The sequence below is a fragment of the Pinus tabuliformis genome, chromosome 6 (genome assembly GCF_031772625.1).
Source record: "Pinus tabuliformis cultivar Carrire ecotype Pingquan chromosome 6, CPIR1, whole genome shotgun sequence".
Lineage (NCBI taxonomy): Eukaryota > Viridiplantae > Streptophyta > Pinopsida > Pinales > Pinaceae > Pinus > Pinus tabuliformis.
In genome coordinates, this window is record NC_142292.1 from 794570136 (window position 1) to 794587811 (window position 17676).

General features: G+C 35.1%; 1 protein-coding gene and 1 long non-coding RNA gene across 5 annotated transcripts; one reads left to right on the forward strand and one right to left on the reverse strand.

Annotated features, from left to right (window-relative positions):
* The first annotated feature begins 228 nt into the window (after positions 1 to 228).
* Positions 229 to 2857, forward strand: LOC149261191 (uncharacterized). Of its 2 annotated transcripts, XR_016248406.1 has the most exons (4): positions 229 to 612; positions 733 to 792; positions 889 to 976; positions 1327 to 2857. XR_016248406.1 is itself a non-coding variant. In XM_089381314.1 (3 exons), exons 1-2 carry the CDS (start codon positions 352 to 354, stop codon positions 778 to 780), a joined length of 309 nt encoding a protein of 102 aa, XP_089237440.1. In that variant the 5' UTR covers positions 229 to 351; the 3' UTR covers positions 781 to 792; positions 889 to 1100. The 2 variants fall into 2 exon arrangements, 1 of the variants encoding a protein (XP_089237440.1); XM_089381314.1 differs by lacking the exon at positions 1327 to 2857 and having other exon boundaries at positions 889 to 1100.
* A 1031-nt stretch (positions 2858 to 3888) lies between these two features.
* LOC149261192 (uncharacterized) lies at positions 3889 to 11748 on the reverse strand. Of its 3 annotated transcripts, XR_016258410.1 has the most exons (6): positions 10780 to 11748; positions 10347 to 10466; positions 7788 to 8049; positions 7420 to 7620; positions 4336 to 4553; positions 3893 to 4209 (listed from the first exon to the last, which is right to left on the reverse strand). It is a non-coding gene; the product is annotated as an uncharacterized LOC149261192 (long non-coding RNA). The 3 variants fall into 3 exon arrangements; XR_016258411.1 differs by having other exon boundaries at positions 3889 to 4553; positions 10801 to 11742; XR_016258409.1 differs by having other exon boundaries at positions 3890 to 4553; positions 10780 to 11742.
* Positions 11749 to 17676: the final 5928 nt, after the last annotated feature.

The following is a 17676-nucleotide window of genomic DNA, read 5'->3' on the forward strand; positions in this document are numbered from 1 at the left end:
AATTAATTTTATTTTTTTAATACATAGATATAAACACTAATAGTGAATTTAAAAATAAAATAAAACATAAAACATAAAATTATTAATAGCGAATAACATAATTGTCACGATCTTCCATATTTAAATGCATATATAACAAAATTTTATCATGAGGGTCCATCTTTCAACCCCTTTAAACTATTTAAATGTAAAGCTTAATATATATCAGGTTGTGGTCATGGTCTCCGTTCCTTAACGATTGCAACCAGCACTTTAATGTTATGGTATGACGTTGGCATACTCGGGTGTTAATTACACGGTGTGCCAGGTGGAGCGTGGATAATAACCCAACTCACCCTCTACCGTGGCCAGATGGCTCCAGTTCACGTGAAGGCAGGTGATCAGTGGGGAGTTGACCCACTTTGGATTCCGCGCCACAACCTCCCGCCTACTTCAACGATGGTGATCCATTCTCCTCATCGAACGGCTCCAGATAGTTTAGGGTTTGGCACACAATACATAATCACCGGGTTCCTCGGGCAGAGACCATTTGCAACACTCCGCGGCAGCCGAGCTCCTATACTCCTCCCTCAGACCCTCTGCAACTACTACGTGGTCGATGATACTCCTCAGGTAAGAGTGGCCGGGGTCATTATTCGTTCTCAACACAGTCAGTTTAATTTGCAGCTTTCCTTAATATGTGTAACCCATATACTAACTGAGCATGAATAACGTCTTGAGGGTTATGTACAGGTTCTCCGCAGCTTTCCTACCGTGTGCAGAAGGGTTCGGACCTTTTAACGAAATCTATAGGTATGGCAATAATCCTTTTCCCGGTTTAACAGTTTATGATTTACTGTGTGAAACACCTCGAGCTGAGGCAGGGTTTATTACTGCTACCTGTTTCAGGTTCAATGATCTCTCTCAAACCCTGACTTCGTCTATACGGCCAGTCTCCTCAAGCCGGTCTGTCTTGCGGCCTTTAAGGTTTGAATAGGTACACTAGCGTTCATGCCATTTACTGTGTTTAGTTCAATTAATTTGGGGCTTGTCCCTCAGGTGTTAAGATGTTATCGGATGTATATTTGGAAAACTCTCAGGAGTTTCACTGAGTCTTTGAATGAATACATATATAGTTTTTATGATACTGTGATTTGCCACTGTCCTCTAAGCCGGACCTCTCTTGGCCGTGTACATGTTTTGTTGTTTTCTATTAATGATTACTTACTTTCGCTTCCCAGCTTATACCATATTTCCGAATGGTTAATTTGATATTCCTAGACAGTGCATGTGGAGACTTATGTACTGGGTTCGCTACTGTATGTTCATTTTCTGTCTATGCTGCAGATTCGGGAACCTTAAAGGTTTACCTCAGTGCATAATAACATAGTATAATTCTTGGGGTTTTTACATGTACATGGTTCATTCTGCACGGTTTTCATTTATATATATAAGTATTTCTGTTGCGACGCTGAGATAGTTCACATGTATTTAGTTCAGTCTATACAGTTTTCCATTTTATTTATATGGCTCCTTAATGCGATGCTGAGGTAGTCCTGCACTCGGATGCTGAGTGTAGCGTCTACCTCCTCGCGACAGTCCTTACAATGACCCTGAATATCAGTTTACTATATGTTGAATTGTAGATTATAAGTCTGATGTCATTGACTTATCTGGTAATAATGCATTCGTTTTGCTCCGGTTCTGTTATGTTAATTGTTAGCAGGTCTGTCACATGGATTTGCAACCCTACCCAGGTCTGCTAATGTGAATAGACTTGATATAAAACCCTCTTATGGGTCTGGTAATGCGTGTAACCTATGGTAACCCTCGTTAGGGGTCTGTCCATGCAATCTCGACACGCATGCTGAACATCGTTATTGCCATTCTGTTTTCATGTTGACATATTACTATGCTGTAGTATTCTTGTATATCTTTTCATGTTTTTACAATATTGTTTCATGCCATGCCGTATAACGAAAATATATATACACACGGCATATGGGTTCAGCCCTTCTGTGTGTTTACAGCATTTGGGTTTCGGCCATGTATGTATATAACAACATTTCGCTTTCGGCCATGTTATGTAGTTGCAGCATTTTCGTTCTCGGCCATTCATATATATTTCCACAGTACTATTTCACGGTTTCTCCACACAGTTTCATTTGTTTTCCATTATCTTGGTTTATACAATGTCGTTGCTTATATACAAGTACTAGTTCCGTGCAAGTTACTGTATTATATAACCTGGTTTCCTACCAGGCATATCTAGACCTTTCCTAAGTTTTATCTTGTTTCTACTCTCTAGTTTACTTTACTGTTATTGATACAGTCACATACTTCTACAGCAGCTCTAAGAACTAACTCTGTTCTGAGCGCATTATGTTGACTATGCAACCGTAGGCTATTGATGCAGTATCTATAGGTGACCATAGTCTTATATTAACATATCTAACATTCAGAAATGTATGCATTATCTGATTGACATACTACAGTAACTAATGACAGTAAGATAAGTTCTGCAACCAGTCTGTCCTCCTCTGTACCTGTTCTTAATTGCTAGCTAGTTCAGAGAATGCGTACCTGGTTATTCTGTTATCGATGTCCTTACTTGCAGAAGTCACCTGTAATAGCTTTGCTCTTAACCTCCCAACCTTGAGATCCACTTGCACTGGATTCTCCCCCCGAGCCGTCTTGCAGGCCTGCAGCCCTCAACAAGACTCATGCACTACTGTGCTGGGTTATCTGGTCACAACCAGACTTAACCTTTTCTTTTACTATCCAGGTTATCTGGTCATTACCAGACTTAACCTCTTTTCTTTCTCTGCTCTCCCATGGAATTCCTCTCTCTCTGCCTGTTCCTCAACAACCCAGAGACTTTTCCTTCCCAGGACTTTCCTTGGGTGAGAAGCAGTTGCATCAGTTTTAAAACTGATTCACTAAAAATAGAAATCCTCCTTCAGGAAGTTGCCAGCATTTTCAAGAACATACATATGTAACATAATTCAATAATCAACTTTTCATTAATAATGTCATTCAAACAATGAGTAACCACTTCACAGTTTTTACTATAACCACTTCACAGTTTTTACTATAGTAATATCCAGATTTACGAATTACCAGGGTCATTACAATAATCATACCAAAAAATATATACTAAAAAATATAATACAATAACAAAAGGGATCAACAATCATAATAATAATAATAATAATAATAAAACAAGTAAAAATATATGACAAAAATTGATAATGAATACATGAATTAAAATGAATAAAAAGAGAGGGTAATCTTGTCTAATGAAAATCAATAAAGGGAAGAATAAAGAGGAATATAAAGAGGAAAAAAGGGTCAGAGGAAATAAAATGAATACTTTTTATTAGTTTGGAGTTGTTTTTAATGCTATTTTTTGGAAGTTTGAGTTTTTCCCGTCTAATTTCTCTAAATTCCAACAAAAATTTATTGAAATCACAAACTTGATAAGTAACCGTTGCACAATAGAAGTGCCATCTATTTTTAAATGATACAAATAAAGATTTCACCTCAATTTTTTTCTACCAAATTCCAGTACAAAAATCCAAAAAATTACACTACAATCATCTTCAATTAATTTCATATCAACCCATTTAATTTAATATTTTAATATCAAAATTCCTAAAACAGAGTGTCCGGAAGGAAACACAACTGACTAAATTATAAACACAACTGACTAAATTATAAACACCCTGATTCGATTCATCCTACGAAGATTACCTAGGGTAGTCAAAAAAATTAATTTAATATGCAGGAGGTTTAATGAAAAATATAACTTAATATAAACATATTTAAATTTGGTAAATGATAGCCAAATTTAAATACAGTTGTGCGTACCTATAAATTCAATTTAATATAAGCAGGGTTAAAATGGGTTAATAAAAACTAAATTAAACACATCTTTGCGTACTCATAGTTGTAACTTCGGGTAGGGTTTGAGCAGGGGCAACATTACCCAAAATAGAACAGAGCTCACGGCTATGACTGCAGGAGAAAAGAACAGAGCTCGAAAGGCCCAGACCACTTAATGATTTATCAGTGAAGGAGAAAGATAACGAGGGATTGGATAGCAATGTGATTAATATAATGTATTGTCCGCCAAGGAATTCTAAGAGCAGCTGGCAGTGTGCAGAGCAGGAGTACTCGTTTCTGTTGGTTCAGTTCTGGGAATGGTTTGTTGGACACATGCGGAGCCATCTTCAAGAATTGCACAAACATGAAGCACAAGACGAATGAGAAGAAAGAAGTTAGAATGAGGCTAAGAGATTGAGATTGATCACCCAATTCAAGCAGATTTGATAAAAAGACAAAGATCCCACAGACCAAGAAGACGGAACAAGGAAAATCCCAGAGGAAAATGATATGGCAATGTGCCCTTTTATGCTTGCACGTGGAGTAAACACTGCTAAAAACACAGCAATTGAGGTTGGGGGCCGAGGATCCTAGATCTGATGACCTCAAGCTTTCCAATAATGGTTCCGAGCTCGACCTCAAGTTTCTCAATAATGGTTCCAAGCTTCCAAAATGCATCAAGAAGAATCCTGAAATTAAGGAAATTGATGAAGATGCTAGTCTTTAGGACGACGAAGCTAAAAAGGCCATATTACAAGTGCACCCACATGCAATAAGTTTTTCATTCTTATTACGCAAAGCAAGAGAGAGTAAATCAGAGCAGAACATGCAGTTAAAGTTTTTCGCTGTTGTTAAGCGAAGGAAGACAGAGTAAATGAGAGCATAACATGGACGACTTAAACTTACAGAGGAAGCAAATTAAATAAACCGGAGGGATTACAGAGGAAGCAAATTAAATGATCCGGAGGGATTAACAGATAAACGAGGGTAAACAGAGGCTAATTATTAAGAAATGCACTAACTAAATTAGAGTTAATTTAATGGAAGAATACCAGTCATTCCTAAGGAAGGCGACTTATACTAAAACAGTTCGCTTAAAGGCAAAGATTTATTGAATGATGATTCAGTATGGTTAATAGAAAATCAAATATGTTAAAACACCCAGAAATTGGGTTAGAAGCTATATTTATTAAACCTGGTTAATAACTGAGAGGAAAAGAGCTGGAGCCATCTCTACATACCTGGAATTGTACACTGGAACAGGGTTTGGATAATAGCAACAAGAAATAAAACGAAGTTCACATGGCGGTTTCCTATAGTAATAACAAATAAAACAGAGTTCAAATGGCGATTGCTATCTTCATCACGCGAAAGGAAATTTCAATAGATAAGGAAAGAAAGTAGATAATAAAGAAATTGCTTCTCATAACAGTGATCAGATGAAATAATAACAACAACAAATAAAACAGAGTTCAAATGGCGGTTGCTATCTTCATCACAAGGAAATTTCAATGCATAAAGAAAGAAAGTACATAATAAAGAAAACATAATAAAGAAATTGCTTCTCATATCAGAGGTCAGATGAAATAATAATATGTACCTGAATGTCAAAAACCTTAAGTAACTCCTAAGGATGAACCAAATCCAACTTCCCTGCCCTCCGAAGTTGTTTCTCCAAAGAGTGATAGCAATAGAAGTTGTTTTCTCCAAAGAATGATAGCAATTGAGTTGTCTCTTCCTCTCTCACATTACTCAAAAACGCAGACAGACTCAAACACCATACTACGCAGAGACATCCATAACACTTAGAGATAGCCAACCTTGCAAACGCCATACCACACAGAGACATCCATAACACTCAGAGATAGCCAACCTTGCAAACACCATACCACACAAAGACGGCCAACCTCACATAAATAATAGGCCATGTATAGAGGAAGGACACCATACCACACAGAGACAGCCAACCCGGTAGAAATAGATAAAGGCGGGAGGAGGAGACATGTTTGAAATTTTGTCAGATTGAATATATAAATATATATATAAAGTTTCTTTCAACAGATACTTGAACCACCCATTACAGCTGAGACCAACGGCTTAGCTTATCTTATTCTGTAACAGCCAACCCCGCAGACAAAGCAGGCCATAGATAAAGGAGGGAGGAGGAGACATATTTTTGAAATTCTGTGAGATTGAATGTATGTATATATATAGACTTTCCTTCAACGGATACGGATATTTAAACAATATCCGTACAAAAGAATGGTTAGACAGAAAATGAGATGATAATAGATACTTCACATGAGAAATGAAATTAAGTGAAGATAGCATTGTTTATTTTAGGAATTGCTAATCTGTTTGAGTGTTTCAAATATTATTCTAGGGAATCAGAGTGAACTTAAAGGAAAATCAATAGGGGTTTATGCATTGTGATTAGAAACATAGTAATTTGCAGATAAATTGTAGAAGAAAAAGATCTATTATTTATATGGAAAACTACACGTGGAAAACTACACGTGCAACTCCGAGTAAAAAGCTAAGGGCTCATAGTATCAGCTCTCAGCGTACTATTCTGGGCATTATTCTTCGCTTAAAATCGATGTAACTAATTCGTTTAATAATCCCGATTGTTGTTCAGCTATCGAAATCTCTTTTGTACAAGAGTTCAGTAAGAAGCTACTGTTGTTCATGGGGCAACTCAGACTGTTATACCATGGAGAAGAAGAAATATTCAGTGGCAAAGCAGGGTTAGATAGCCTCCAAGATCTCTTGCTATACAGATTGTTGTGGAGACTTTGTGAAGAGATGGAGAAACATGAGCAGAAAACTATCAAAAATAGTTAAATAGATGAATAGCACATGAAGAGATGGAGAAACAGTGATATATCTCAGTGTACAGAAACCATAATTACAGGAATTAACTGCAGATGTGTCTGAGTAGGTTGAAACTCTAGATGACCAACTTAGTCTGTAAAGTCGAACATAAAATAAAGATAAAGATAGACATTGTGTATAATCTGAAGCTTAAAATGACCATGGTGTGGATATAGAATAATTGTCCCATCCATATTAATAATAAAGGCTATAGATAACTAATCTTATCCAGCCTCTATCGCTCTTGTATTGAAGCATGTGAAAGGAGAGCAAACAGGAGCTAATACAGTTTCCACAATTTTTGGGACAATGGAATAATCAGCACATGATGAATTAAAAACAAGAACGCTTCAGTGAATCAGAGTATTCAAGGTAAGCAGCTTGGTGAGCCTGAGAGATGATTTTATGCAATGTTCCTTGAGACTGAAATTAAACATGCATTCTGATATGTGATAAACTTCGATTTGCTAGCAATTATATTGATAAAAATTTCATTTGTTGAGATGTATATTTAGAAAATATGTTGAGAAGGATTCTACTCGATTATGCTAAATTTTCAATTGAAAACACAGCAAGCAGAGAAAGTGGGGTTATTTTTATCTTAGATGGTCAGTCAAGCATGGGAACTCAAGTCATGTCTGAGATGGATCATCACCAAAGAACATGCATCACCCATATCACCTCTCACATTCTTGAGGAGGCCTTTCTTTGCCCATTGAGATGGAAGACTCGCCAAGACCCAAATGACTGATCACCTCGATTTATTTTTATGCCCATGACCACCAGTAAGGTCTTCACCTGAAACACTTTTTCCATTTTCCTTTTCTACATCCCCGTACCAGCAAGGTCTATCAGGCTTTGTTAAATATGTGGTGACATTTTCTGGATCATCAAGAATATCTATTATTAGATTACATAATTCAGTAAATTTCACAGAATAAAAGTTGTGTGAAAGAAATGAATTCCACTTGACACAAACAAATTAACTAAAAGGAGGCAACACATACCAAAAACAGAAGTAATTAAAAGGAAGCAACACCAACACATACCCAGAACCAGCATTTGCTGTCAACCAAGCTTTAGCAGTTAGCCAGACCCAAACAACGTCTCTAACAAGCTATAATAATAATCACACTGCTGAGAAGTTTCTTCGTGGTTGTGATTATGGGCATTCCCTGCCTGCACAGCAGCAGGACGCGCAAGATTCATGTCTGACACCAATCTTTCTCTGGCAAGAATATTTCTTTGGCTTGTATAAGTGTTGTGGTCCATGCACAGAAGACATAAATAACCCTCTCATGTTGTGTCAAACTGCAAAACCCAAGATTGTATGAATTCAAAAAACAAAAGTTTCCACTAATAACCGAAAGAACTGAGAATGCAGAGTCAAATACATCAATTACGAGATAGAACAAATTCAAGGAACAGTGTCCACTAATAACCGAAAGAGCTGAGAATATAAAGAGTCAAATACATCCATTACAGTAACTCAAGGAAGTGCTTAAGACATATCCAAGAGAAAAATGCGGAACGACAGCTACCAGAACATACAACAAATACAGCCCATGATGCAGATGCTAACAAACTTTTATATGAATATCAATTGGGTACTGTCAAGAACCATGGATTCTCCCATGAATATCTAGAAATCCAGAATGCTAATTGGAATGCATGCATAAACAAGCAGATATAAGATGCAAGCAAGCAAATATATGGGCTACTAACCGAAAATGCAGAGTCAATTCTGAGATTCGGAAATCTAATAACTTGGCTTATTCGAAAACCAAAGTTTCAAAAAATTCAGGGAACATAAACTTGGCAAAGTACTGGTGATTGCAAGCAAGTGTGACGAGCCTCGGAAAGTTCATAACTTGGATTATTAAAATACATTAGAACATAAACTCAAAAAATAAGGTAACACAAATTTGTTAAAATATTGGTCAGTGTCTGGTGGGATAGATCTACTATCAACCAAAAGGAGAGCCAACTACTATCCTAGACGTAGCAGGCTAACTTGGCTTATTAAAAAGTTACGGAACATAAAAATTACACCCTGTTGAATTACAAATTCTAATACAAACCATGAATTCAAAATAACGAAGATGTATGACGTTTTTTTTTTTTTTGGCAATATTTTATGTGGATTTTATCCTATATTTGGTGGGATCTTTCGCGCAGTTTAATTGTGAGGCTTTTTTGATTGATTGTCTTAAATTTGGTGGGTTTTTCTTCGAAGGGTAACTTTGAGTTGAGTGTAAAAAAATTCTGAGAACTATGAATGCATTCATATATAGAAAACAACGTTCTAAATAATAAAAAGGACAATCTTCTCAAACAATAAATTATCACATCTAAAAGATAAACATAAAAACGTCTCATAGTTATACTGCTATATCCTCACCGTGATAACGACTTATTACATGTTGCCACAGTAAAAAATCAGTAAGATTGTATTTTTGTTTACACAGTAGCTGCAAAGTGCAAAGTTATCATTGTAGAAGTAAAGTGCAAAGTTGTCATTGTAGAATTAAAGTTTGTGCAAAGGTGTCAATGTAGGATTAAAGTTGAGTTCATAGTTTGGCAAGATTGAACATCTATCAGGTATTCACTGTTCAGGTTATCAGATTCGAAATATAGCATTTCTTATGCAGCTGTTTGAGAATGGATCAGAAGAAGAAATAAGTGAGAATGACGATAAGATTGGGATTGATCGAGATTGATCACCCAATTGGGAATTCAAGCAGATTTGATAAAAAGACAAGATCCCAGAGACCAAGAAGAGGGAAAACGATATGTAATCCATGTTAATGAAAAAGGGCATGGCAATGTGCAGTAAACACAGCTCAAAACGCAGCATTCGAGGTTGGGGGCCGAGGATCCTCTAAAGCTTTACAATAATGGTTCCCAAACGCTTTCCATCTATGATTCCCAGCTTCCCAGCTTCGAAAATGCATCAAGACGAAGCGTGAATTGAAGGAAATTGATGAAAATGCTAGTGGTATTTACGATGACGAGCATAAAATGCCTTATTACAAGTGCAGCCGCCTGCAATAAGCTTTTCATTTCTATCGGGCAGAGTATATTCATTCGTATCAACCAAAGCAAGACAGAGTAGAGCAGAGCAGAACATGCAATTAAACTTACAGAGGAAGCAATGCAATAAGCGTTTCATTTCTATTAGGCAAACGCAATTTCATTCCTATTAGCAAGACAGAGTAAACCAGAGCAGAACATCAAGACCAGAGTAGAGCAGAGTAGAACATCAAAACCAGAGTAGAGCAGAGTAGAACATGTAATTAAACTGAGGAAGCAAATTGATGAACCAGAGGGATTAACGGATAAATACATGGTAAACAGACTAATTAATTAAGAAATATGCTGACAAAATTAGGGTTAAATTTATGGAAGAATACCAGTCATTCCTAAGGAAGACGACTTATACCAACACAGTTGGGTTACACGTGGAAGTTGATTTAATGATGATGCAATATCATTAATAGAAAATCAAAACACCCAAATCTTGGGTTAAAGAAAAGCTAGAGCCATCTCATATCTGGATTTATACATTGGAATAGGGTTTGAACAAAGACGGAGCCATTTCTAAATACCTGGAATTGCACATTAGAGCAGAGTAATTGTGATTAAACGAGAAGCTAGAGCCATCTCACCATATCTGCAATTATACATTGGGATAGGGTTTGAACAGAGACGGAGACAAGTCTACGTACCTGGAAATGTACATTAGAGCAGGGTTAGCCACAACAAATAAAACAGAATCCAAATGGATAGTAACAACAAATAAAACAAAGTTCAAACAAAATGAAATAAAAACGAAATTTCAATACAAAATGAAAGAAAAACGAAATTTCAATACAAAAAGAAAGTAGATAATTAAAGAATTGCTTCTCATACCAGAGATCAGATGAAATATAACAAAGTTCAAACAAAATGAAATAAAAACGAAATTTCAATACAAAATGAAAGAAAAACGAAATTTCAATACAAAAAGAAAGTAGATAATTAAAGAATTGCTTCTCATACCAGAGATCAGATGAAATATACTTGAATGTCAGAAACCTAAGTAACTCCAAGGGATGAACCAAATCCAATTGCCCTGCCCCTGAAGTTGTTTTCTCCAAGGAATCATACAAATAGAGTTGCCTCCTCATCCTCCTCTCACATACACTACATGACTCAGACACCATACCACACAGAGACAGCGATGACTCAAACACAGACAGACTCAGATTTCTCCAAGGAATCATACGAATAGAGTTGCCTCCTCCTCATCCTCCTCTCACATACACTACATGACTCATACCAGAGATCAGATGAAATATACTTGAATGTCAGAAACCTAAGTAACTCCAAGGGATGAACCAAATCCAATTGCCCTGCCCCTGAAGTTGTTTTCTCCAAGGAATCATACAAATAGAGTTACCTCCTCCTCATCCTCCTCTCACATACACTACATGACTCAGACACCATACCACACAGAGACAGCGATGACTCAGACACAGACAGACTCAGATTTCTCCAAGGAATCATACAAATAGAGTTGCCTCCTCCTCATCCTCCTCTCACATACACTACATGACTCAGACACCATACCACACAGAGACATCGATGACTCAAACACAGACAGACTCAGATTTCTCCAAGGAATCATACAAATAGAGTTGCCTCCTCCTCTCACATACACTACATGACTCAGACACCATACCACACAGAGACAGCGATGACTCAAACACAGACAGACTCAGACACCAATACCACACAGAGAGAGCCAACACCAAACCCCACAAAAACATCCAACCTCGCAGACATAATAGTGCAGAGGAATGACACCATACCACGCAGAGACAGCCAAACCCGCAGAGATACCAGGCCATGCCCTAGGAGAAATATGTTTGAAATAGTGAGATTTAATGTGCATATAGACTCTTTTTCAACAAATGCGAGATATAATATAATGCATAAATTAAATATCTCGTAGCAACATTCTCATCCATTATCGCAACCAATTCAATTACAACCTTTAGAAATATTTGCACGATTAAAACAACATTATATCACCAGATTCAATTTAAAAATTGAATATCTGATTTCATAGAAGAGGGCGGCGGTGAAACTAATGATCGCCGGTTTAAAACTGCGGGGGAACCCACAACTGGACTAAATTATAAACATGCTGATTAGCGACGGTAGTCAAACTAACAAGTGTGGATTGAAAAGGAAAAAAGTGATTTAATTTGCAGGATGCAGGAGGTTTAATGAAAAATTAGTGTGGATTTAAATGAAAAAACATAATTTAATAGGGCGGGATGCAAGAGGTTTAACGAAAAAATAAATTTAAGATAAGCATACTTAAACTGGGTTAATAAAAAGCCAAGAAATTTAATAAAAGCATGGTTAAATTGGGTTTGAATAAAAACTAAATTAAAACATATCTGTGTGCGCCTAGAGGTAGGGTTTAACCAGCGGTAACATTAGCTAAATAGTGGAGAGCTCAAGTCATGACTATAGGAGAAAAAGCGAGAGGCCCAGAGCTTCTAATGATTTATCAGTAAAGGAGAAAGAATATGAGGGATTGGACAGCAATGAGAGAATGTATTGTCCGCCAAGGAATTCTAAGAGCAGTTGGCAGTGTGCAGAGCGGTACTCTCATTTCTGTTCGGTTCTGGGTATGGTTTCATGGTCACATGACGGGTCACTCTAAACGCATCACGATAGTGGTCAGTGGTCACGTCCATTTTCAAGAATCGCACACACATGAAGCACAAGACGAAAACGAGCAAAGAAGTGAGAATGACATTAAGATTGAGATTGATCGCCCAATTGGAAATTCATGCAGATTTGATAAAAAAAACAAAGGTCCCTCCAAGATATGCAAAACGATATGCAATCCACGTTAATGAAAAAGGGCATGGCAATGTGCCCTACAAGTGTTAATGAAAAAAGGCATGGCAATGTGCCCAGCATGCGTTAATGAAAAAGGGTATGGCAATGTGCCATGTAATGTTTGCAGGCGGAGTAAACCCCGCTCATAACCTAGCATTCCTGGTTGGGGATCGATGATCCTAGATCTAATGACCTCAAGCTTTCCAATAACGGTTCCCACCTTCCAATATGCATCAAGAAAAAGCCTCAATTAAAGGAAAATAATGAAGATGCTAGTCTTTATGATGACAAGGCTAAAAAGGCCATATTACAAGTACACACAACTGCAATAAATTTCTCATTCCTATTAAGTAAAGCAAGACAGAGTAGAGCAGAGCAGAACATGCAGTTGAACTTAAAGGAACATGCAGTTGAAATTAATGAACCGAAAGGATTAACTGATAAACACAAGTTGAACAGGATTCTTAAATTAACTACGAAATATATTAATTAAATTAGTGTTCATCTAATGGAAGAACATCAGTCATTCAAAATACCAGTCATTGCTAAGAATTTAGGGTTAATCTGAAGGAAGAATACCAGTCATTCCCAAGGAACGCAACTTATACTAAATTAGTTCGGATAAACGAAAAACTTGATTTAATGAGGATGCAACACGGTTAATAGAAAATCAAATATGTTAAAACACCCAAAAATTGGGTTAGCGAAAAGCTATATATAAACTTGATTTAATGATGGTGCAATACGGTTAATAGAAAATCAAATATGTTAAAACACCCAAAATTTGGGGTTAACGAGAAGCTATATTTAGTAAACCTAGTTAAATCACTGAGAGGAAAAGAGCTAGAGCCATCTCAGTATACCCGAAGTTGCACATTGAAATAGGGTTTGAACAAAGATGGAGCTATTTCTACATAACTGGAATTGTATATTGAAGCAGGGTTTGAACAATACCAACAACAAATTAAACAAAATTCAAATAGCAGTTACAACAGTACCAGCAAATAAAACAGAGTTCAAGTGGCCATTGCTATTTTTATGAAAATGAATGAAATTTCAATGAAATTGTTTCCCATAACAGAAAACAAATGAAATAATAACAACACAAATAAACAGAGTTCCAATGGCAGTTGTCATCTTCAGAGCAGGGAAATTTTAATACAAAAGGTAAGAAAGTAAGTAGATAATAATTGCTTCTCAATCTTATGAAATAATTATATGTACCTGAATGTCAAGCCCAATTGCCCTGCCCTGCCTTGCCTTTGAAGATGTTTTCTCCCAGAAAAACAAAAATGATACCAATAGAGTTGCGTCTTCCTCCTCTCTCGCATAAACCCACATGACTCAAAAACACAGACAGACTTAAACACCCTACCACACAGAGAACCAATCTTGCAGACATACTAAACCAAACACCATACCACACAGAGACAACCAACCTCGCAGACATAATAGACCATGGATAGAGAAAGCACACAGAGACAGCCAACCCCGCAGACATAGTAGGCGATGAATAAAGGAGGGAGGAGGAGACATATGTTTGAAATTCTGTGAGATTGAATGTCTATATATATATAGACTTTCTTACAACGGATACTTGTACCACCCATTACAGCTGAGACCAATTACCAACAGCTTATCAATTAACACATTCCTGCTTTTTTTCTCAATACTTTCTATTTAGGTTCATGCTTTCTTTTTTTCAAATACTCTCTATCGCCATGACAAGCACACCCCACTTCAATACTTTCTATTTTTTAAATACTCTCTATCCCCTTGACAAGCACACCCCACTTCAATACTTTCTATTTTTTAAATACTCTCTATCCCCTTGACAAGCACACCCCACTTTTGATTCTTGTTTTTTCTTGTCTCAAAACTTTCTATTATTCATGCGTTTTTTAATACTTTCTATTGCTTTTTTCAATTTAGATTCTTTCCTTTTTTATACTTGTTATTGCTTTCTTAATTTAGCTTCAATGTTGACGGTACATTTTATTTTATTTTGGAGTAGATATTAGTTTTTTCTTTAATTATAATTTAATTGAAATTGTTTGAGTATAAAATTTGGTTGGTTTTTTTTTAATTTTCATAAATTTGAAAAATAATTTCTTAATAATAGCAACAATTTAATGAGATGGAATGGAAATAGATTTAGTTAAGATTTTTAAATAAAAATTTACTAAATAAATTATATATATAAATAATAATATTGTAGTAAAGATTTATAATAGCATATGGATTTTGAGTATTAGGGGATCACAAGGATTAGTTGTATGTTGTTTTTTCTTTGATGCCTTAGCCTTTTAGAATGTGACTTCATTTTAGATATGTAATTTTATGTTCCATAATCATAATGGTGGGATGAGGGCTTTTGGAAATTTGACACTCAGATTAGTTGTTGTTTAACTCTATCTAGATTTTACCTTTATGCTTCTTAACTATACTAGATGGATATACAATATTCATTCTAGAAAAAAGAAAAAGAAAAAAAATCAACCTCACAAGCTCACTACAATCAACAACTTGTTGCGTAAATTAATCCTACCAAGTGTGCGCTCATTTTAATGACCATTACCTCATGGAAGCTCCACCAGTTAGCTCCTTATGAGTTTATAATTCTAAATCATCTCTTATTTAATCATTATTATTTTAACTTATTTGAGATATTTATTTACTTTTTATTTAAGGTACTAAACTTTATGCTAATTACATATTTCTAGGAGAATATGTCATTGCTATAAAATTTATATTTATGTATTTTATAAAATTTATGTTTATATATCTTTTAATATTAAGTTTGATTGAAGTTTAAATCGTATTTTTTTTCATTTAAATTACATATTAATTTAAAATTCATTTTACTCTCTTTTAAACTTTTCTAACTTATATAATTTATTTTTTCTCAATTATAACAATTTGATGCATATTTTACCAAACTCCAATGTCACATTTAATACTTATTTTACCAAACTCTTCTCCATATAGGTGACATTAACATTCTAGTTAGAATCAGAAACTTATATTATAATATTCATAAATGCATTAAAACTAGGATTGCATGCTATCTAATATACTCCTTTGGAGTCATGACAAGTTTTGATATCTCTATTTTTAAATTATTGATAAAAGTTTTATCACTAACCTAATTATAATAATTTATATTATTTTTAATTGCATTATTATCTTTTTAAAGATATATTGTTTTCAATTTTATATATTATTTTCTCCAAGACATAGTAATTTTCCAACTAAAGGCATATTACTATGACTATATATCTCGGTATTTTATTAATATAAAGTATAGTTCATGTGTTTATTTGTTGACTTTTTATCTCTTTTCTTAATGCATTAAAAAGGCTTTCCTAACATCACATTTAAGGATTATTTATTAGAAATTGTTTATATTTAATTGCCATTATCATCTAGGTAAGTGTAACTTTACAACCCTAATCGACGTAGCTCTGCAACCCTATCCACGCTCATCATCTTAATCATGTTCAACATGCTCCAAAGTTTTGTCAAGCATTTGGATGGTAGATTAGAATCCCTGTAGGGGTTTGATCTCCTCCTCGAATTAGAATATAATTGACAGGGTATTTATTGTTCACGCATTCAATATAATTGACGGTATTTATTTCTTTACCTTCACTAACAACTTCATCTATTTTTAGGCCATCCCTCGTGTATTTCAAAAAAGTTGTGATCCTTAAAGTAGCGGATCAACGTATATAACGAAAAAGCTTGAGATGCTCTTCTTGAAATTCTCCTGCAAAGCAGTTGGGTAAAACATTGAGATTCTTTTCGAGAAATTCTCTTCACTTAAATTTGGAATGTGCTTGAATTTCTTTGGTATTCGATAAATGGTAAGCCGTAAATAGTACGTATTTTATTTGGAATGTGATTGAATTTCTTTGGTATTCGATAAATGGTAAGCGGTAAATAGTACGTATTTTATGAAATAATCTTGGCACAGTCTTCTCTGGTTCTATGCTTTTGGAATGTGTTTCAATTTCAATTTGAATTTAATGTGGAATTTTTGATACTTTTTAAATACAATATTTTATCGAGGAGAGTGAATTTGGAATGTGTGAGGTCTAAGCAGAGATCTTTCATCTCCACGGATGCACAACTACTATCAGTTCACTAATGAGGCCTCTCAGGGACCTAGCTTACATTGTGACAGGATATCTTTCATCTCCACATATGAAAAACTACTATAGCTTCACTAATGGGGGCACCTCAGGGACCTGGCTTACATCTTGACAGGCTACACTGTGATTCATTCGTGCGAGAAAAAAATCAGTGTATTCATATTCCAGGAGGCGCCTACAATTGCACAAAACTTGAGTAAGCCTTTCAATATAATACGGAGTCCGCAAAATTGCAGATAATTTGAGTAGAAACCTTTCACGAGTATAATATTAAGTGGGATTTACAAGAAACAAAAACTAGTAAGCCTATGAAGTTGTGCATAAATTGAGTGGAAAATAGTTATTTCAATATAATATTGAGTAGCATCGATAAGACATAAGAACAAGTAATTTGTATTTATATTCTTTAGCTGCAACTGTATAGGGCCAAGAAAGATATTAATTTGTTTTCCTCACTTATAATGTGTATGATTCAATTCTATTGGAAATTGAAACAACTATAAGTTATGCGATCCAAAGTATAACACAAATTAGTTAAATTGTAACATGTGAAAGTTTGTAGAAACATTTAAAATTAAATTTTTCTCTTTCAAATTTGATGAGATATCCAATGTAGTTAAATAAGAGAAAATGAGAAGTATGTTGTTGGACAACACACAAGCATATTGACTAGATCATGAACTAAGATCATGTAAGACATTTTATGATTAATGTAAGAATGTTTAGTTCTTTTCTCATGGAAAAAAATAAAAAATAAAAAGTTTCATATAGTTTCAAGAATTATGTTTGCATTTTTTTTAGTACTAGAGAATTTAAAATGATGTTGTTTATTAATTAGGTGAACAAAGTATTACTATAATATCACCTCTAATAATTATAATAT

Coding starts and splice junctions, on each gene's coding strand:
- LOC149261191 (XM_089381314.1), top strand. CDS start 352: ATGGCTCCAGTTCACGTGAAGGCAGGTGATCAGTGGGGAGTTGACCCA. Junction 613..732: donor TGGTCGATGATACTCCTCAG/GTAAGAGTGGCC, acceptor GGTTATGTACAG/GTTCTCCGCAGCTTTCCTAC.